We start from the raw sequence: 14,997 nt of genomic DNA on the forward strand, positions 1-14,997 counted from the left end.
AAATATATTCCAGAAGACTTACATTTAGCAGAAGGCTCATTTATGACACATGTCAAAAAATAAACTGTATAACATTACTGGTGCTTCATAAGTGATGAGATCTGGGACGTGGCAGGGAGTTCAGTAGTCTCACGGCCTGGGGGAAGAAGCTGTTTCCCATCCTAACAGCCTTTGTCGTAATGCTCGGTACATCCTGTCTGATAGTAGGAGATCAAAGAGATTGTTGGACGGATAGGAGGGATCTTTGGCAATACTAAGTACCCTGCATATGCAGCGCTCCTGATAACTATCTCTGATCAATATTAGTAGCAGAGGAATTGCCAGTGCAGGGTTTGTACTTCTCTTTAGGAGAGATTTAATATCTAGGCAGCTACTTTTCTTTGACCAAATAGCATCCTGAATACCTTGTCCAATTGTAATTCCCTTCATTACGTAGGTAGTGGTAAAGGTTTACAATGGAGCTACTGATTAGAGGCCCTTAATTAAAAAACTGCTTTTTATATAATTTGTTCAGAGCAAATATGTTGTCACTGTTATAATTTTAGAAGTGCAGCAACCAATTGTGCATCGTAAGTTCCTGCAAAATGAAATGATCAGTTTTTTGTGATATTGTTTGAGAGAATTCCTCTGCTGTTGTTTTAAACAGTATTGTGGGATATTTCATCCAAGCAATTAAGAGGAAACAGGACTTCAGATAAACTTGTAGGGTTAGAGTAAAAATTGCAGACTTGAGGTATGTCAGAGTGAATAGTTTGCTAGCCAATGGAGGTTAGAGAGAAGCAGAAAACAAAAATGATCAATGTAAAAAAAAAGTTTGCAACTAACAAGTATTTGTGGCAAGAGGTAAATCCTGGAATAACTGCTGACTGATTCAGTGAGTATCGTTTAGACCGGAGCATTCAAAAGGAGATGGGCAAATTCTGCGAGTGGAAAAATTATTTTAAAGTTAGTTGATTTGCTTTAACAATCCACCACTACTTTCAAGAATTGGTGAAGCACTTTCTAAACTTTTTCTTGTCCTACAAGCAAGGCAACTGAGGGGTGGGGGAGAGTGGGAGTGATGCTTTGTAGAGGTTATACATCACTGGGTCAGTGCAGCTGTTCTTTTTAGTATGCTCTTAATTAAGCTGAAATTCCTTCATTTAGTATGAACTGAAATTTGGTTGTAATCTTGTTAACATAATTACAAAAAGTTTAATTCCCATTAGTGTTGTTCACTTTCACTGTGAGATTAGGTTCAAATTGAATATTTCTGGACTGTCTAGCAAATTACCATGGAGTATTGTTTTGAAATAACTTGTGCTTGCTCAAATTGCAAAAAAAAAGGAAACAAACCTCATTTATTGGTAAGCATTATGGATAGTAAAGGAGGCAGTGGTGGCTTTAATGAAGAACAAGAGAACTTTGTCTACAGTATTACCTCCATAATTATGATGTATGCTTGTTTGCCTGAGTTCTATGGATTTATTGTCTTATTTCAAAAATGCTCACAAGAAGGAAATTATGTCTTGTTATTAACAAATATAACTTGATGTCTGGTGGATTATCTAAGCAACTTCATGAGGCTATAGCTTATTTAGTCATAAATCAAATAAAGACTTCATTTGTGTGATCTTCAGTGTGACTGATCACTGAAAATTGTTTGAACAGTGGCTGTTGAAATTCTCGATTGAAGTTGGAATTTAATGAAAGATTTGGATAGAGTGGATGTGGAGAGGATGTTTCCTATAGTGGGAGAGTGTAGTGCCAGTGAGTACAGCCACAGAATACAAGGACATCCCTTTAGAACAGATGAGTTATTTCTTTAGCCAAAAGTTGGTGAATCTGTGGAATTCATTGCCACAGACAGCTGTGGCGGCCAAATTATTGGGTATATTTAAAGCAGAGGTTGATAGGTACTTGATTAGTAAGAGTATTCAAAGGTTGAGGGAATAATAAATCAGCCATTATAGATTGGCCAAGCAGACTTAATGGGTCGAATAGCCTAATTCTAGTCCTGTGTATTATGGGTCTTATGGACAGGCTTGTGTCTTCAGTCATTTCTCTAAAATTCAGGGGTTCCCAACATGGGGTCCGTTGACTCCTTGCTTAATGGTATTGGTCCATGGCCTAAAAAGGGTTGGGAACCCCTGCTCTAAATGAATATTACTTCAAAGACCTGATTTTAACCAGGTATTTCCAGGACTGAGGTCACAGCAGAATATATTGTAGAATTTAATCTACTCCTATGGGGAACCTTGAGAACTTATTTGGGATCTTCATTATTAGAGTTCTAAAAAAAGTCTTCCATACTATGTTTCAAAATACTTTCTGTATTTTTCTTTGCATATTTCACTATTGATCACAACATGCTCAACATTGCATCCTAGTTATACGCAATGAAATATCATTATGGTCAAGAAACTTTGAATATCATCAGATAGGGATACAATGAGGAAAAGTAATACTGTAACATTCCTAAAATCACGGTGGATATTATGACCTTTCCATTGCATATATTTATTGGTCATAATTAATTCAAAGGTTCAAAGGTTGAATTTAATGTCAGAGAAATGTATACAATATACATCCTGAAATGCTTTTTCTACATTTTAATACAGATTTTGTCAGAGCATTTTCTACCAAATTTGGCTTCCTTGTTTTGCTGTAAAATTGAAAGATATTTGTTGGCGTACAAGAGTGCGATTTGGATAAGGAAGCTATTCCACAGATGATGTCAATGATTGTGGAGATACTGTTTTCCACTCTGTATTAAGTACAACTGGAAAAGTAGTTTGTGAGATACATTTATATTATTAAACGGTTTCCTGGAACAACATCGTGGAACCAACCGGGAACCAGTTATTTTAGATCTCACCTTGAGTTGTGTGCCAGGGTGAATTTGTAATCTCATAGTCAAAAATGATGTTTAATGATGGCAAATAGTCCCATGCCAAATGTTTGCAGAAATATTTCAGAAGTACCTAGGAAGCGGTAGGAGTTGGCCAATGTGGTCCCTCAATCCAGATGTATCATCTAGTAAAGTCATGGCTAATCTTTATAAATAACGGAAAATCTTAAATCTTAAATAACAGAAAATATATGAATAAGTTAAACATAGCACCACAAAGTAGACACGGCTTCCTTTGAATCTAAGATGGAAAAAAATAATATGAGCAACTAATGGCAGATATTGAATAACTACTTTTTCTTTATAGGTGTAGGCCAAAAGAACATAGCAAGATTAATGGAAAATCAAGTGTCTAATGAGAACTAGGCATTTCAATGGTGCACTAGAGCATGAAGCATTAGACTAAGGAAAAATGTACTGAAATTTAGCAGGACTAAAGCCTGCCAAACCTTTTGAACTTGATTTTAATAATAGGGTTTTTAAATATATGTCTTCAAGGATGTAGATATTTTGGAATTTATGAATCAAGATTGTCTAAAATCTGGAATGGTTTCTGTGAATTGGAAAGCGGCAAATGAAACACTGGAATTTAGGAATGATGAATGCTAGTTAATTCAGCATCAGTTGTCAGGAAAATTGTGGAATTAATTATTACGGATATCATAGAGAGCACTGAGAAAGCCTGGCTATTTCAACGGTCAATAGCATCCATTTCCTCACCACATGTGCTGAAGTCCCTATCCATGCTTCTGATCTCAATGTGCTCTTGTGTAGCAACTTGGGGTGTGTGCAGGGATATGGTAGGAATTGACAGTGAGGTGAGGTAGGTTGTTAAATTGGAGGGGGCAGTCAGGGGAATGGACCATGTAATTGCTAAACATGTACATGTATGTGTTTAACGTACCCCTTCAAAAATGGTTAAATTAAAACAATGTTTTGTCCACACTTGCATGATGTTCTGGTTATTTACCTTGCCTTGTGCTTGATTGACTATACTGGTTTTCAATTTCAGCATTGGCTTGATTTCTAAAAGTTTTATCTTTATTTGTTAATCCTCCAGGCTTCACCTTTCCCTTTCTCTGTTACCTCCTGCAGCCCTGTAACCATTCGCAAATAACTAAGCTTTTCTAGTTCAGGCCTCGATCATCCCAAAATGTAACTGTTTCTCCCTTAGTGGCAAAACTTTTAGATCCTACACCCTGGAATTCCCCTGATTCTGTCTAACAGTCCCAATCTCAATGGAAAACCTGCTGTCATAATTAGATTGTATTACTGTAAAATACCTTGGGGTGTTTGCTATGTTAAAAGTCATAGAGAAACGCCAGTTGCAGTCACAGAAATTCATAATGTAATTAAGTTAGTTGATCTTCTGAAAGACTATTCCAGTAGTAGCATTGATAACAAGGAGCCAATGGATGTTGTATCCCTGATATTTCAAAAGGAACCATAAAGAAACACGAGATTAGGGAACTGAACGAGTATTTTGCATCTGTCTTCACTGAGGAAGACATCAGCAGTATACCAGACACTCAAGGTTGTCAGTGAAGAGAAGTGTGCACAGTCACAATTACGACAGAGGAAGTACTCAGGAAGCTGAATAGTCTAAGGCTAGGTAAATCTCTCGGACCAGATGGAATGCACCCTCATGTTCTGAAGGAAGTAGCTGTGGAGATTGTGGAGGCATTAGCAGTGATCTTTCAAAAGTCAATAGATTCTGGCATGGTTCTGGAGGACTGGAAGATTGCAAATGTCATTCCGCTATTTAAGAAGGGGGGAAGGAAGCAAAAAGGAAATTATAGACCTGTTAGCTTGACATCAGTGGTTCGGAAGTTGTTGGAGTTGATTGTCAAGAATGAGATTACAGAGTGCCTGGAGGCATATGACAAGATAGGCAGAGCTCAGCATGGTTTCCTTAAAGGAAAATCCTGCCTGACAAACCTATTGCAGAGATGTGAAGAAATTTTTTTAGCCAGAGGGTGGTGAATCTGTGGAATTTGTTGCCACAGGCGGCAGTGGAGGTCAAGTCATTGGGTGTATTAAAGGCAGAGATTGATAGGTATCTGAGTAGCCAGGGCATCAAAGGTTATGGTGAGAGGGCGGGGGAGTGGGACTAAATAGGAGATTGGATCAGCTCATGATAGAATGGCGAAGCAGACTCAATGGGCCGAATTGCTGACTTCTGCTCCTTTGTCATGGTCTTATGCTCTAAATACTATATCTTGAATAGTGGGTTATTTAAAGTAAGGGATCCCAACTTTTTTATGCCATGGACCCCTCATGGTAACCCCTACCATAAACTGAGGGATCCTTGCACCCCAGGTTGAGAAGCCCTGATTTAAAGGATAGAAAACAGTTGGGGGAGGGGGAAAAGGGTAATTTTCAGTGTTACTAGTAAGGTACACAAGCTTTAGTTCTGAACCTTAACTATTTTTAATTTATTTACCACATTGGTCTTTGCTGGGCATAGTGGACTTCATGATTTTTATAAATGACCTGGATGAAGAGGCGGAAGTTTGCGGACGACACAAAGATTGGAGGAGTAGTGGATGGAGTTGTAGGTTGTCGAAGGTTGCAAGAGGATATAGACAGGATGCAGAGTTGGGCAGAAAAGTGGCAGATGGAGTTCAATCCAGATAAGTGTGAGGTGATGCATTTTGGAAGGACAAACCAGAAGGCTGAGTACAGGGTTAATGGTTGGTTACTTAAGAGTGTGGATGAACAGAGGGACCTCGGGGTTCAAATCCATACATCCCTCAAGGTCGCTGCACAGGTTGATAGGATAGTTAAGAAGTTAAGGAGGTGGAGGCTAAAACATTAGGGGTATTTAAGAGCCTCTTGGACAGGCACATGGATGAAAGAGAAATAGAGGGTTACGGGGTAGTGTGGGTTTAGTACTTTTTTTCAAGGAATATATGGGTTGGCACAACATTGAGGGCCGAAGGGCCTGTACTGTGCTACAGTATTCTAGTGTCTAGTGTATTCATATTGATCCCCATGTTTACTACAGGACAACACTGATTAAGTTTCCAAAGTATTGGCTGTAAAACACGGCAAAGGGAAAGGTAAGTCCTGAGTTAAGAGAGATCTTTTATAAATCCTTTTGTTTCATTCGGTAACATTACCTCCTACAATTTTTTTCTGAATTATATACACTTAACAATAGGTGAATCAGCAAAGTACAAAATGTTTGGTAAGTGCTCAGCATTACAACAGCAGAAATTTGAAATTTGTACTGAATGAATGAAAGAAATTTTGTGCATTCAATGGATGGAAATGTGGCATGTACAGGCAAAAATACATAGTGGGAGCAGAATTATTGAATAGGCTTCATGTTTGATACTTTGCTTTTGGATTACCTAATATGATATTATTGGCTGTTTTTTCAGAATTTTGTCTTCCGATAGCAACGTTCAGGACTTTGAGAAACTTATGGAGATTCTGCACATCTTTCTAACTAATGAAAAGGTATGAATTTTTTTTCAAGAAAATTGTTTTAATGTTTAGAGCAGCTTCTGTAGGTGTGTGCTGAGTTGACTGGCTGCATCACAGCCTGGTATGGAAACATCAATGCCCTTGAATGGAAAATAGTACAAAAAGTACTAGATACGGTCCGGTCCATCACGGATAAAGCCCTCCCCACTATTGAGCACATCTACATGGAGCTTTGTCGTAGGAAAGCAGCATCCATCATCGGGGATCCCCACCACCCAGATCATACTCTCTTCTTGCTAATGCCATCAGGAGGAAGGTACAAGAGCCTCAGGACTCACACCATCAGGTTCAGGAACAGTTATTACCCCTCAACTATCAGATGCTTGAATCAAAGGGGATAACTTCACTCAACTTCATTTGCCCCATCACTGAACTTTCTCACAACCTATGGACTCACTTTCAAGGATTCTCTATCTCATGTTCTTGATGTTTCTTGCTTGCTTGCTTGCTTGCTTGCTTATTTATTTATTATTTCTTCCCCTTTGCCCCCCTTTCTTGTATTTGCACAGTGGTTGCCTGCCCTTTTGGTGCAATCTTTTATTGAGTTTACTATGATTATTGGATTTATAGAGTATGCCCATAAGAAAATGATTCTCAGGGTTGTATATAATGACATTTATATACTTTGCTAAACTTACTTTGAACTTTCACTTAATAATTGTTATAATGATAAAATAATGGCAGTTATGTAATCAAGTTCTTGGTTCTTGTTTGCAAAAGAAAATATATCATGAAGTTTGAAAAAGATTAGATTAGCTTTATTTGTCATGTGTACATCAAAACATACAGTGAAAGGTGTCATATGCATTAGATGAAATTAGTGATTATTGTGCTAGGCTTCTGGCGCCAAGAATGCATGTTTTGCTTTCCATTTTGCCAATCTAAACTTACATCAATTATGATAAATTATTTAAGTATTCAATTTACTTCCTTCCTACAGACAAGTAATTCTGCCATGGGAATATCCGCACAGGATTTGCATGAATGCTTTACTCATGAAGATTATAGGTAAGTTACAAAAAAAAAAGACATTGACGTACTGTAGAAGTTGACTTCCTTTATGGAATTTGACCTCAGTGTGCTTGTTATTAAGTCACAAAGTTGTTATGTCGCTTCACTGGTTTTACCTGATAAAACAAAATTATTGCTTTATTTGTTAGGCAAGTATCAAATTGTAACAGTAACGTAAAGCTACAATTAATACAGCAGCATTTAAAAGTTTGGAGAAGGCATTATCGATTCTGGAAATGGTGTAAAATCTAAATTCTATAGGTCAAATTGATGATTTATATACAAAATATTAAATGCTTAAAAGCAAAGAAAAATGAGGATCATAGTATTTATTTTGCTTCAAATCTCGTAAATATGAATGAGTGCTTACAAAATCCCATATGGCAAAACCTTTAAAATTCTAACTGAGGAATTGATTAGAATCTTAGTCAAAATGTTCCTGTACAACTGGTACCCTGCATTCTACCTTAACACATTCTCTTACACTCACGCATTCTCTCCTGCCACTCTATTTTCATTTACTATATATGTACATATCTTCAAGTTTCTGTTCAAGTGCCTATCCATTCCTTCACATTTTGTGATTGATCAAATTTTAATTTATAGATGATGTTCCAGTAAAGGATGTCATGGTGTCATTTGCAGAGATTAAAGCAATTTTCCATTTTTTTGAACTGAAGTTATAAAAAGGTGTAAAGGTGGACTAAAGATCTTTATCTGGAAATAATAATTTAAAGCTAGTCTAAGAGCAGACAAATTTATCCCAGTAAATATCTTACATTCTTACATTTTGTGTTGATCTATTGGAAATGTTCAATTAGCAAATTAGCAAATGGTAGTGAAAGTACAGTGTGTTGTGCAGTCCATAAATATGCATTTTATTGTTCACTAGAGAATAAAGAAATGTTTTGTACTGCAAAACAATATTTGTGTTGTCTGGATTCTTAATGCATTTTGGTTTGGGATAGATCTAAAATTGCATTATAGATCTCGTGTCTCTATAAATTACATCTTCAAAATGCGTCACTTAATGGGACACACTGTGTACACCATAAAATTTTACTTTCATTACATGCAGTGAATCTCCAGGATTCAAAGCATGTCAGAATCAGGTTTATTATGACTATCATATATAATACGAAATGTGTTGCTTCCAACAGCAACATAAAATTACTATAAATTATAAAATAGTGCAAGAAAGAAGGAATAATGAGGTAGTATTAATAGGTTCATGGACTATTTGGAAAGCTGACGGCGGAGGGAAAGAAGCTGTTCCTGCATCAATGTGATTCATTTTATTTTGTAATAAAATTAGATAAGAATAGATATGGGAACACTTATGTTCCAGTTTCATGTTATTGTCGAGCAAGAGGAAGAATGAAAATTACTGCTAAATTTGCAAATATTTGAGCATAACCTTAAATTCCTACAGCAAACAGATAAAGCAGAGGTGACAATTGCCCAGACTTCTATTTTGAATTTTGCTATAGTATCTAGTATGGTTTTTAACATTTTTTTTGTTTTTGTTGGTGAACTTAAATTCATTTCTGGCAATGTTTTACCATGTGATTTAACATTAATTTAACTTTGGATTAGTTTTTTTTCAATATCATAGCATTTAGTCAAAAGACATGTTAATAAGTGTAAGGAATGCTGTTTTCATCACATCTAATTTATGTCCATGGGACATGCTGAATCTATTTATAACCAACACAAGACAGTAAAACCCTACGACTGGGCTTATGACAGTTAAAGATTATTTAAGAGCTGGGATAGGTGCACTCTCAGAACTGCCCCTTCATTGGTCCAGAAGCTCCCTCAGAAATTTAGTATTCTATTGTGTAATATCTTTAAAAAAAAGTGTGTGTTAAAGTTTTAATAAACCAATAGTCTGGAAGATCTGCCTGCCAGATCCCACTAAATGTGCTAGATTAATACAGATTTACCTTACTATAATACCAAGAGATATGGAGCAGAATTTGGCTACTTGGCTCATTGAATTTGTTCTGCCATTCAACTGTTGCTCATTTTATGCACTATGTAAGTTTTTGCCAGGATAGGAGTTGTTTTCAAAATGAATGGAGGCATTTCTAGTCAAGTAGGCTTGGAATTAGACATTTTGTATCAATTTCTAATTGTTTGGTGTGTTGTACATTAAGCACTGAGCACCTTGTTTTAATCCAGATCTTCGATGACCGCAATATTTTCATTCTAAAAATGCGTGAATATAAGACATAGCCTTTTTACAGTGGCGTAAAGTAAATTACTGAAGCATGAGAGAGGAGCTAGCAAAAGTGATGGCAGAACGGCAACGGCTGGAGTTTCTGGGAGAAATTTGGAAGGCACAGAATAGATACATCCCCAAAAAAGAAGTATTCTAAAGGCAGGATGACGCAACTGTGGCTGACAAGGGAAGTCAAAAACACAATAAAAGCAAAAGAGAGGGTATATAATAGAGCAAAAATTAGTCGGAAATTAAAGGATTAGGGAGCTTTTAAAAAAGGCAACTAAAAAGCCTTAAGGAGGGAAAAGATGTAATTTGAAGTTAAGCTAGCCAATGATATCAGAGGATACAAAAGTTTTTCCAGATGTATAAAGAGTAAAAGAGAGGTGAGAGTAGCTTCTGGACCACTGGAGAGGTAGTAATGAGGAATAAGGAAATGGTGGATGAACTAAACAAGTATTTTGCAACCATCTTCACTGTGGAAGACACTAGCAGTATACTGGAAGTTTGAGAATGTCGGGCAGAAGTGAGTGTGGTGACTATTACAAATGAGAAAGTGTTTGGGAAGCTGAAAGGTCTGAAATCACCTGGATCAGATGGACTAAACCCTAGGGTTCTGAAATAGGTAGCTGAAGAGATTGCAGAGACTTTAGTCGTGATCTTTCAAGGATCACTAGATCCTGGCATGGTTCAGGAGGACTAGAAAATTGCAAATATCACCTCACACTTTAAGAAGGGAGGGAAGCAGAAGAAAGGATATTATAGGCCAGTTAGCCTGACTTCAGTGGTTGGGAAGATGTTGGAGTTGATTGTTAAGGATGGGGTGTCAAAGTACTTGGAGACATGACAAAATAGACCAATGTCAGCATGGATTCCTTAAGGAAAAATTTTGCCTGACTAACCTGTTGGGGTTCTTTGAGAAATTAACAAGTCGGCTTGACAAAAGAGAATCAGTAGATGTTGTGTACTTGGATTCTCAAAGGGCCTTTGACAAGGTGCTGCACATGAGGCTGCGTAGCAGGATGAGAGCCCATGATACTACAGGAAAGGTACTAGCTTGGATAAAGGATGGCTGATTGGCAGGAGCACAGAGTGGGATAAAGGGAGCCTTTTCTGATTGGCTGCTGATGACTAGTACAGGTTTCCCCCGCCATCCGAAGGTAGAGCGTTCCTATGAAACGGTTCATAAGCCTGAATGTCATAAAGTGAAGAAGCAACTACCATTTATTTATATGGGAAAAGTTTGTGAGCGTTCGCAGACCCAGAAATAACCTACCAAATCATGCCAAATAACACATAAAACCTAAAATAACAGTAACATATAGTAAAAGCAGGAATGATATGATGAATACACAGCTTATATAAAGTAGAAATACTTTTCCACAATAATTGCCTGCACTTTTCTCCGTAGTGAAAATCTCACGCCAGTGCTCTCGGCAAAAACACGGCGCAAGCGCTCTCCAGTAGCCTTTAAGCTATGAAGCTGCCAAATCATACCAAATAACATGTAAAATACACAGCCTTTATAAAGTAGAAATAATGTATGTACAGTGTAGTATCACTTACGGGAATCGGGAAGACAGCGAACACACTGATGATGCTGTGTTAGGCTGAGTCATCAGTGTTTGGGTGGTGCAGTGGCCCCCACCCTCTGGGCAGTGAACCAATACCGATCTGCGAAGCATGCAGGGGTACAGTGGTGGCCGGAACGCACCCAGCACATCTTTAAGAAAAAAAAGCTGAAATAAACAAGCTCATTAATCAGGTGCCGCCCAACACGTAAATGTCGGCCCAGATCAGAGTCGACGCAATCAGCAATCACCTCTGATCTGGGCCAACATTTACCTGCCAGGCGGCGCCTAATTAATTAGCTTGTTTATTTCAACTTTTTTTCTTAAAGATGTGCTAGGTGCCTCCCGGCTACCGCTGCATTCTCTGCGGATCGGTATCTGTCTGCTGCCCGGGGTTTGAGGTGGTGGGACACTGGGGTGTCATCTCGTCGTCTTATTTCCATGAGGATAGGCAGGTCATCTTCTTCTGTGTCTGCCTGCCTCGATGTCAAAGGTCAAGGTTCATCGTCTGCTGTGGCTGATGTGGAAGGCTTGTTTGACTGCTTAGCCTGGCGCATTTTTCTATCATACAGTTCTTTATAAGCACTCAAACCATCCTACAAATATGCCCTAAACCGACGAACCCTTTCAAAATTAAAGTCGTACTTTATCATTGCAGCGAAAATCTCATGCAGTTGCTTCACGTTCAGTTCCTGGATGACTTCACTTTCACTGCTGCATTCGGTTTTGATTGTTACCCTTTCCTCTTGCAAATGCATCAGCTCTTCATCTATCAGTTCTTGGTCATGGGATGCCAAAACCTCTTCAACATCATCTTTGTCAACTTCCACAAGCCAAACTCACTTTGTCCTTACTTCGTTCACCACGATCGAAACGTTTAATTATGTCTAGTTTTACGCTAAGTGTAACACCCTTATGAGCTTTTTCAGGCTTTTCCAATACCTTAGAGCTCATCTTGCTAACAGCTGCTCACAGGCACGTGTTTAAGCAATGCCGGCTAGAATGCAGTTCCAAATCCGGGGGAGAGCGGCTGCTTGGGGCGCATGCTGCTTTTTCCACGCGTTGCCTTTTTTCGTGACAGTGAAAATACCTGTTAGCAAAAACAGGGAACTAATGTAGGTCTTTCGTAACAGGTTTCGTAAAACAAACGTTCGAAAAGCGGGGGGCACCTGTAGTGTTCCACGGGGGTCGGTGGTGGGACTGCATCTTTTTACATCACATGTCAATGATTTGGATGACTGAATTGATAGCTTTGTGACCAAGTTTGTGGACATTACAAAGGTAGGTGGAGGGGCAGGTGGTGTTGTGGAAGCAGGAAGGCAGCAGAAGGACTTGGATCAGAATGGGCAAAGAACTGGCAGATGGAATAGAGTGTCAGAAAGTGTATGGTCGTGTACTTTGATAGCTGGAACAAAAGCATAGAATATTTGCTAAACAGGCAGAAAATTCAAAAATCTGACTTGGGCGTTCTCATACAGGATTCCCCTATGGTTAATTTGCAGGTTGGGCAGGTGGTGAGAAAGGCAAATGCAATGTTAGCATTTGGGTTGAGAGGACTAGAATACAAAAGTAAGGATTAATGCTGAGGCTTTATAAGGCACTAGTGAGGTCTCACTTGGAGTACTGTGAGCAGTTTTGGACCCATTATCTAAGAAAGGATTTGCTGACATTGGAGAGGGTTCAGAGGAGGTTCATGAGAATGATTCTGGGATGAAGGGGTTATTGTATGAAGAGCCCTTGATGACTCAGGGCCTGTACTCGCTGGAGTTTTGAAGAGTGGAGGGGGATCTCATTGAAACCTATTGAATGTTGAAAGGCCCAGATTTTGTGGATGTGGAGATGATGTTTCCTATGGTAGTGGAGTCAAAGACCAGAAGGGAGAGACTCAGAATAGAGGGACATCCACTTAGAATGGAAATGAGGAGGAATTTCTTCAGTCAGAGGATGGTGAATCTGTGGAATTCATTGCCACAGGCAGCGGTGGAGGCCAGGTCATTGGGTGTATTTAAGGCAGACGTTGATAGGTTTTTGATTAGTCAGGGCATGAAACATTTGGGGAGAAGGCAGGAGAATGGGTTGAGAGGGAAATGGATCAGCCATGTTAAGATGGCAAAGCAGAATGGCCTAATTCTACTCCCATCTCATGTTCTCATGGTCTTTTAATATGATTCTAAAATATTTCCATGGAAAAGGCATTAAAATACTTACATTACCTTAACTGATTGTTGTATGGTTGTTAGTGCACTGTACCATCTATGCATAACCTGCATGGAATGCCAGAAATGGGCTTAACCAACTGAGGCAAATTTCCTGCTATCAATTAAGTACGAATGTGATGTTAAAATGGAAATTGGTAGAGTATGAGTAAATGAGCTAGCACAATTTGAATAAGTTTTCTTATTTGTAATTTTCTTGTGACTGTGTGGAGTTACTTCCATGTTTCCTTGGACTGGGGCTATTTTATGTTCTACATATGAGATAAAAAATAAAATCAATTGAGCAAAAATTATGAAAGCACATAATTTTTAGCCAAAGATAAAAATACAAAACATTTCTCCTACAGGAGAATTTGTATCTATTGCTTAGCTCACTGCTAAGTTGTATTGTTAGATTAAAGCTAAGCAGCTCAAGGTTCTTGACGTCAATCTTATTACGCTTGATGTCAAGAAGTGATACTAAGTTTTTAATCCTGGTGTAATACAGTTACTAAGTGGTAACACTGGGATTGATTTGAAGTTCCTCCAGAATGTGATCTTGAGGAACTGTACTGAGGTATTATCCTGAGATGCTCTTCACTGCATGTTTCAGTTTCCTTTATTTCCCTTGCTAACTACATCATTTGGTGGATCACGTCCATTATATTAATGATGTGCAAGAGGATTCTGCAGTTGTAGTTTCGGATGTGATTCTGTGGTGAATTGAAATGATAAGAAATAGTTACTGCAAACATTATGGAGCTTTTATTTCATGGATAGAGTGGGATGATAATTATCCCAGGGTAGGAGATGGAGATTGTTGCAGCCCTGGCTAAGATTTATAAATCTTTGCTGGCTGCCAGTGAGGTACCAGATGACAGGAAGATAGCAACTGTAGCTTTCCCATTCCAAGAAAGGAAAAGCCAGACAATTATAGTCCTGTAAGCCTATATTAGCAGTAGGAAAGTTATTGGGGGAAGACATTGACAATCCAAAAAAAGAAAGCCTAAAGAGTAATGGTGAAAAATGCGGGCCAAGTTAGAGGTGTGTACTTACATCATCTGCAGCTGGAAAACCAGAAGAAGGTGTGGGATATAAAGAGAAGGATTAGGTATGACCATGTTGTCATTTTTCAGTGGTCTTTGCATCTTTTCTGGCTACAGATTCTATAGCTGCACACCATGAATGATTTGCATTCTCAGCCCTGAGTCCTTCAGCCCACGATTACAGACTTATGCCCTGCTGGCCTGCTGCTTCAGAAAAAGACTGGTGTGCTTGTGGGACAAAATCAGGTTTATTATCACTGATATATGTCATAAAATTTGTTGTTCTGTAAATTACTATAAATGAGTAGTGCAAGAGTTTTATAAGGAGGTGGTTGGTGTTCATGACTTAATGCACTGTTCAGAAATTTTATGGTGGAGGTGAAGAAGCTGTTTCTAAAACCTTGAGTCTGGGTCTTCAGGCTCCAATACCTTCTCTCCACTGGTAATAATGCAAAAAGGGCATGTTCCAGATAGTGAAGGATGCCACCTTCTTAAAACACTTCCTCTTGAAGTTGACTTCCAAGGTGAGTCAGATTGTGCCCATGACGGAACTGGCTGAGTCTAGAAC

General features: G+C 38.5%; 1 protein-coding gene across 3 annotated transcripts in view; it reads left to right on the forward strand.

Annotated features, from left to right (window-relative positions):
* Nucleotides 1–14,997, forward strand: part of swt1 (SWT1 RNA endoribonuclease homolog) — a 162,094-nt gene that overhangs the window by 116,186 nt on the left and 30,911 nt on the right. For all 3 annotated transcript variants that reach the window (XM_063064017.1, XM_063064016.1, XM_063064019.1), the window contains 2 exons: nucleotides 6,277–6,355; nucleotides 7,323–7,390. In XM_063064017.1, coding sequence (XP_062920087.1) covers nucleotides 6,277–6,355; nucleotides 7,323–7,390 — 147 coding nt within the window. The remainder of the gene's footprint in view (nucleotides 1–6,276; nucleotides 6,356–7,322; nucleotides 7,391–14,997) is intronic.

Source organism: Mobula hypostoma, chromosome 12 (assembly GCF_963921235.1).
Source record: "Mobula hypostoma chromosome 12, sMobHyp1.1, whole genome shotgun sequence".
NCBI lineage: Eukaryota > Metazoa > Chordata > Chondrichthyes > Myliobatiformes > Myliobatidae > Mobula > Mobula hypostoma.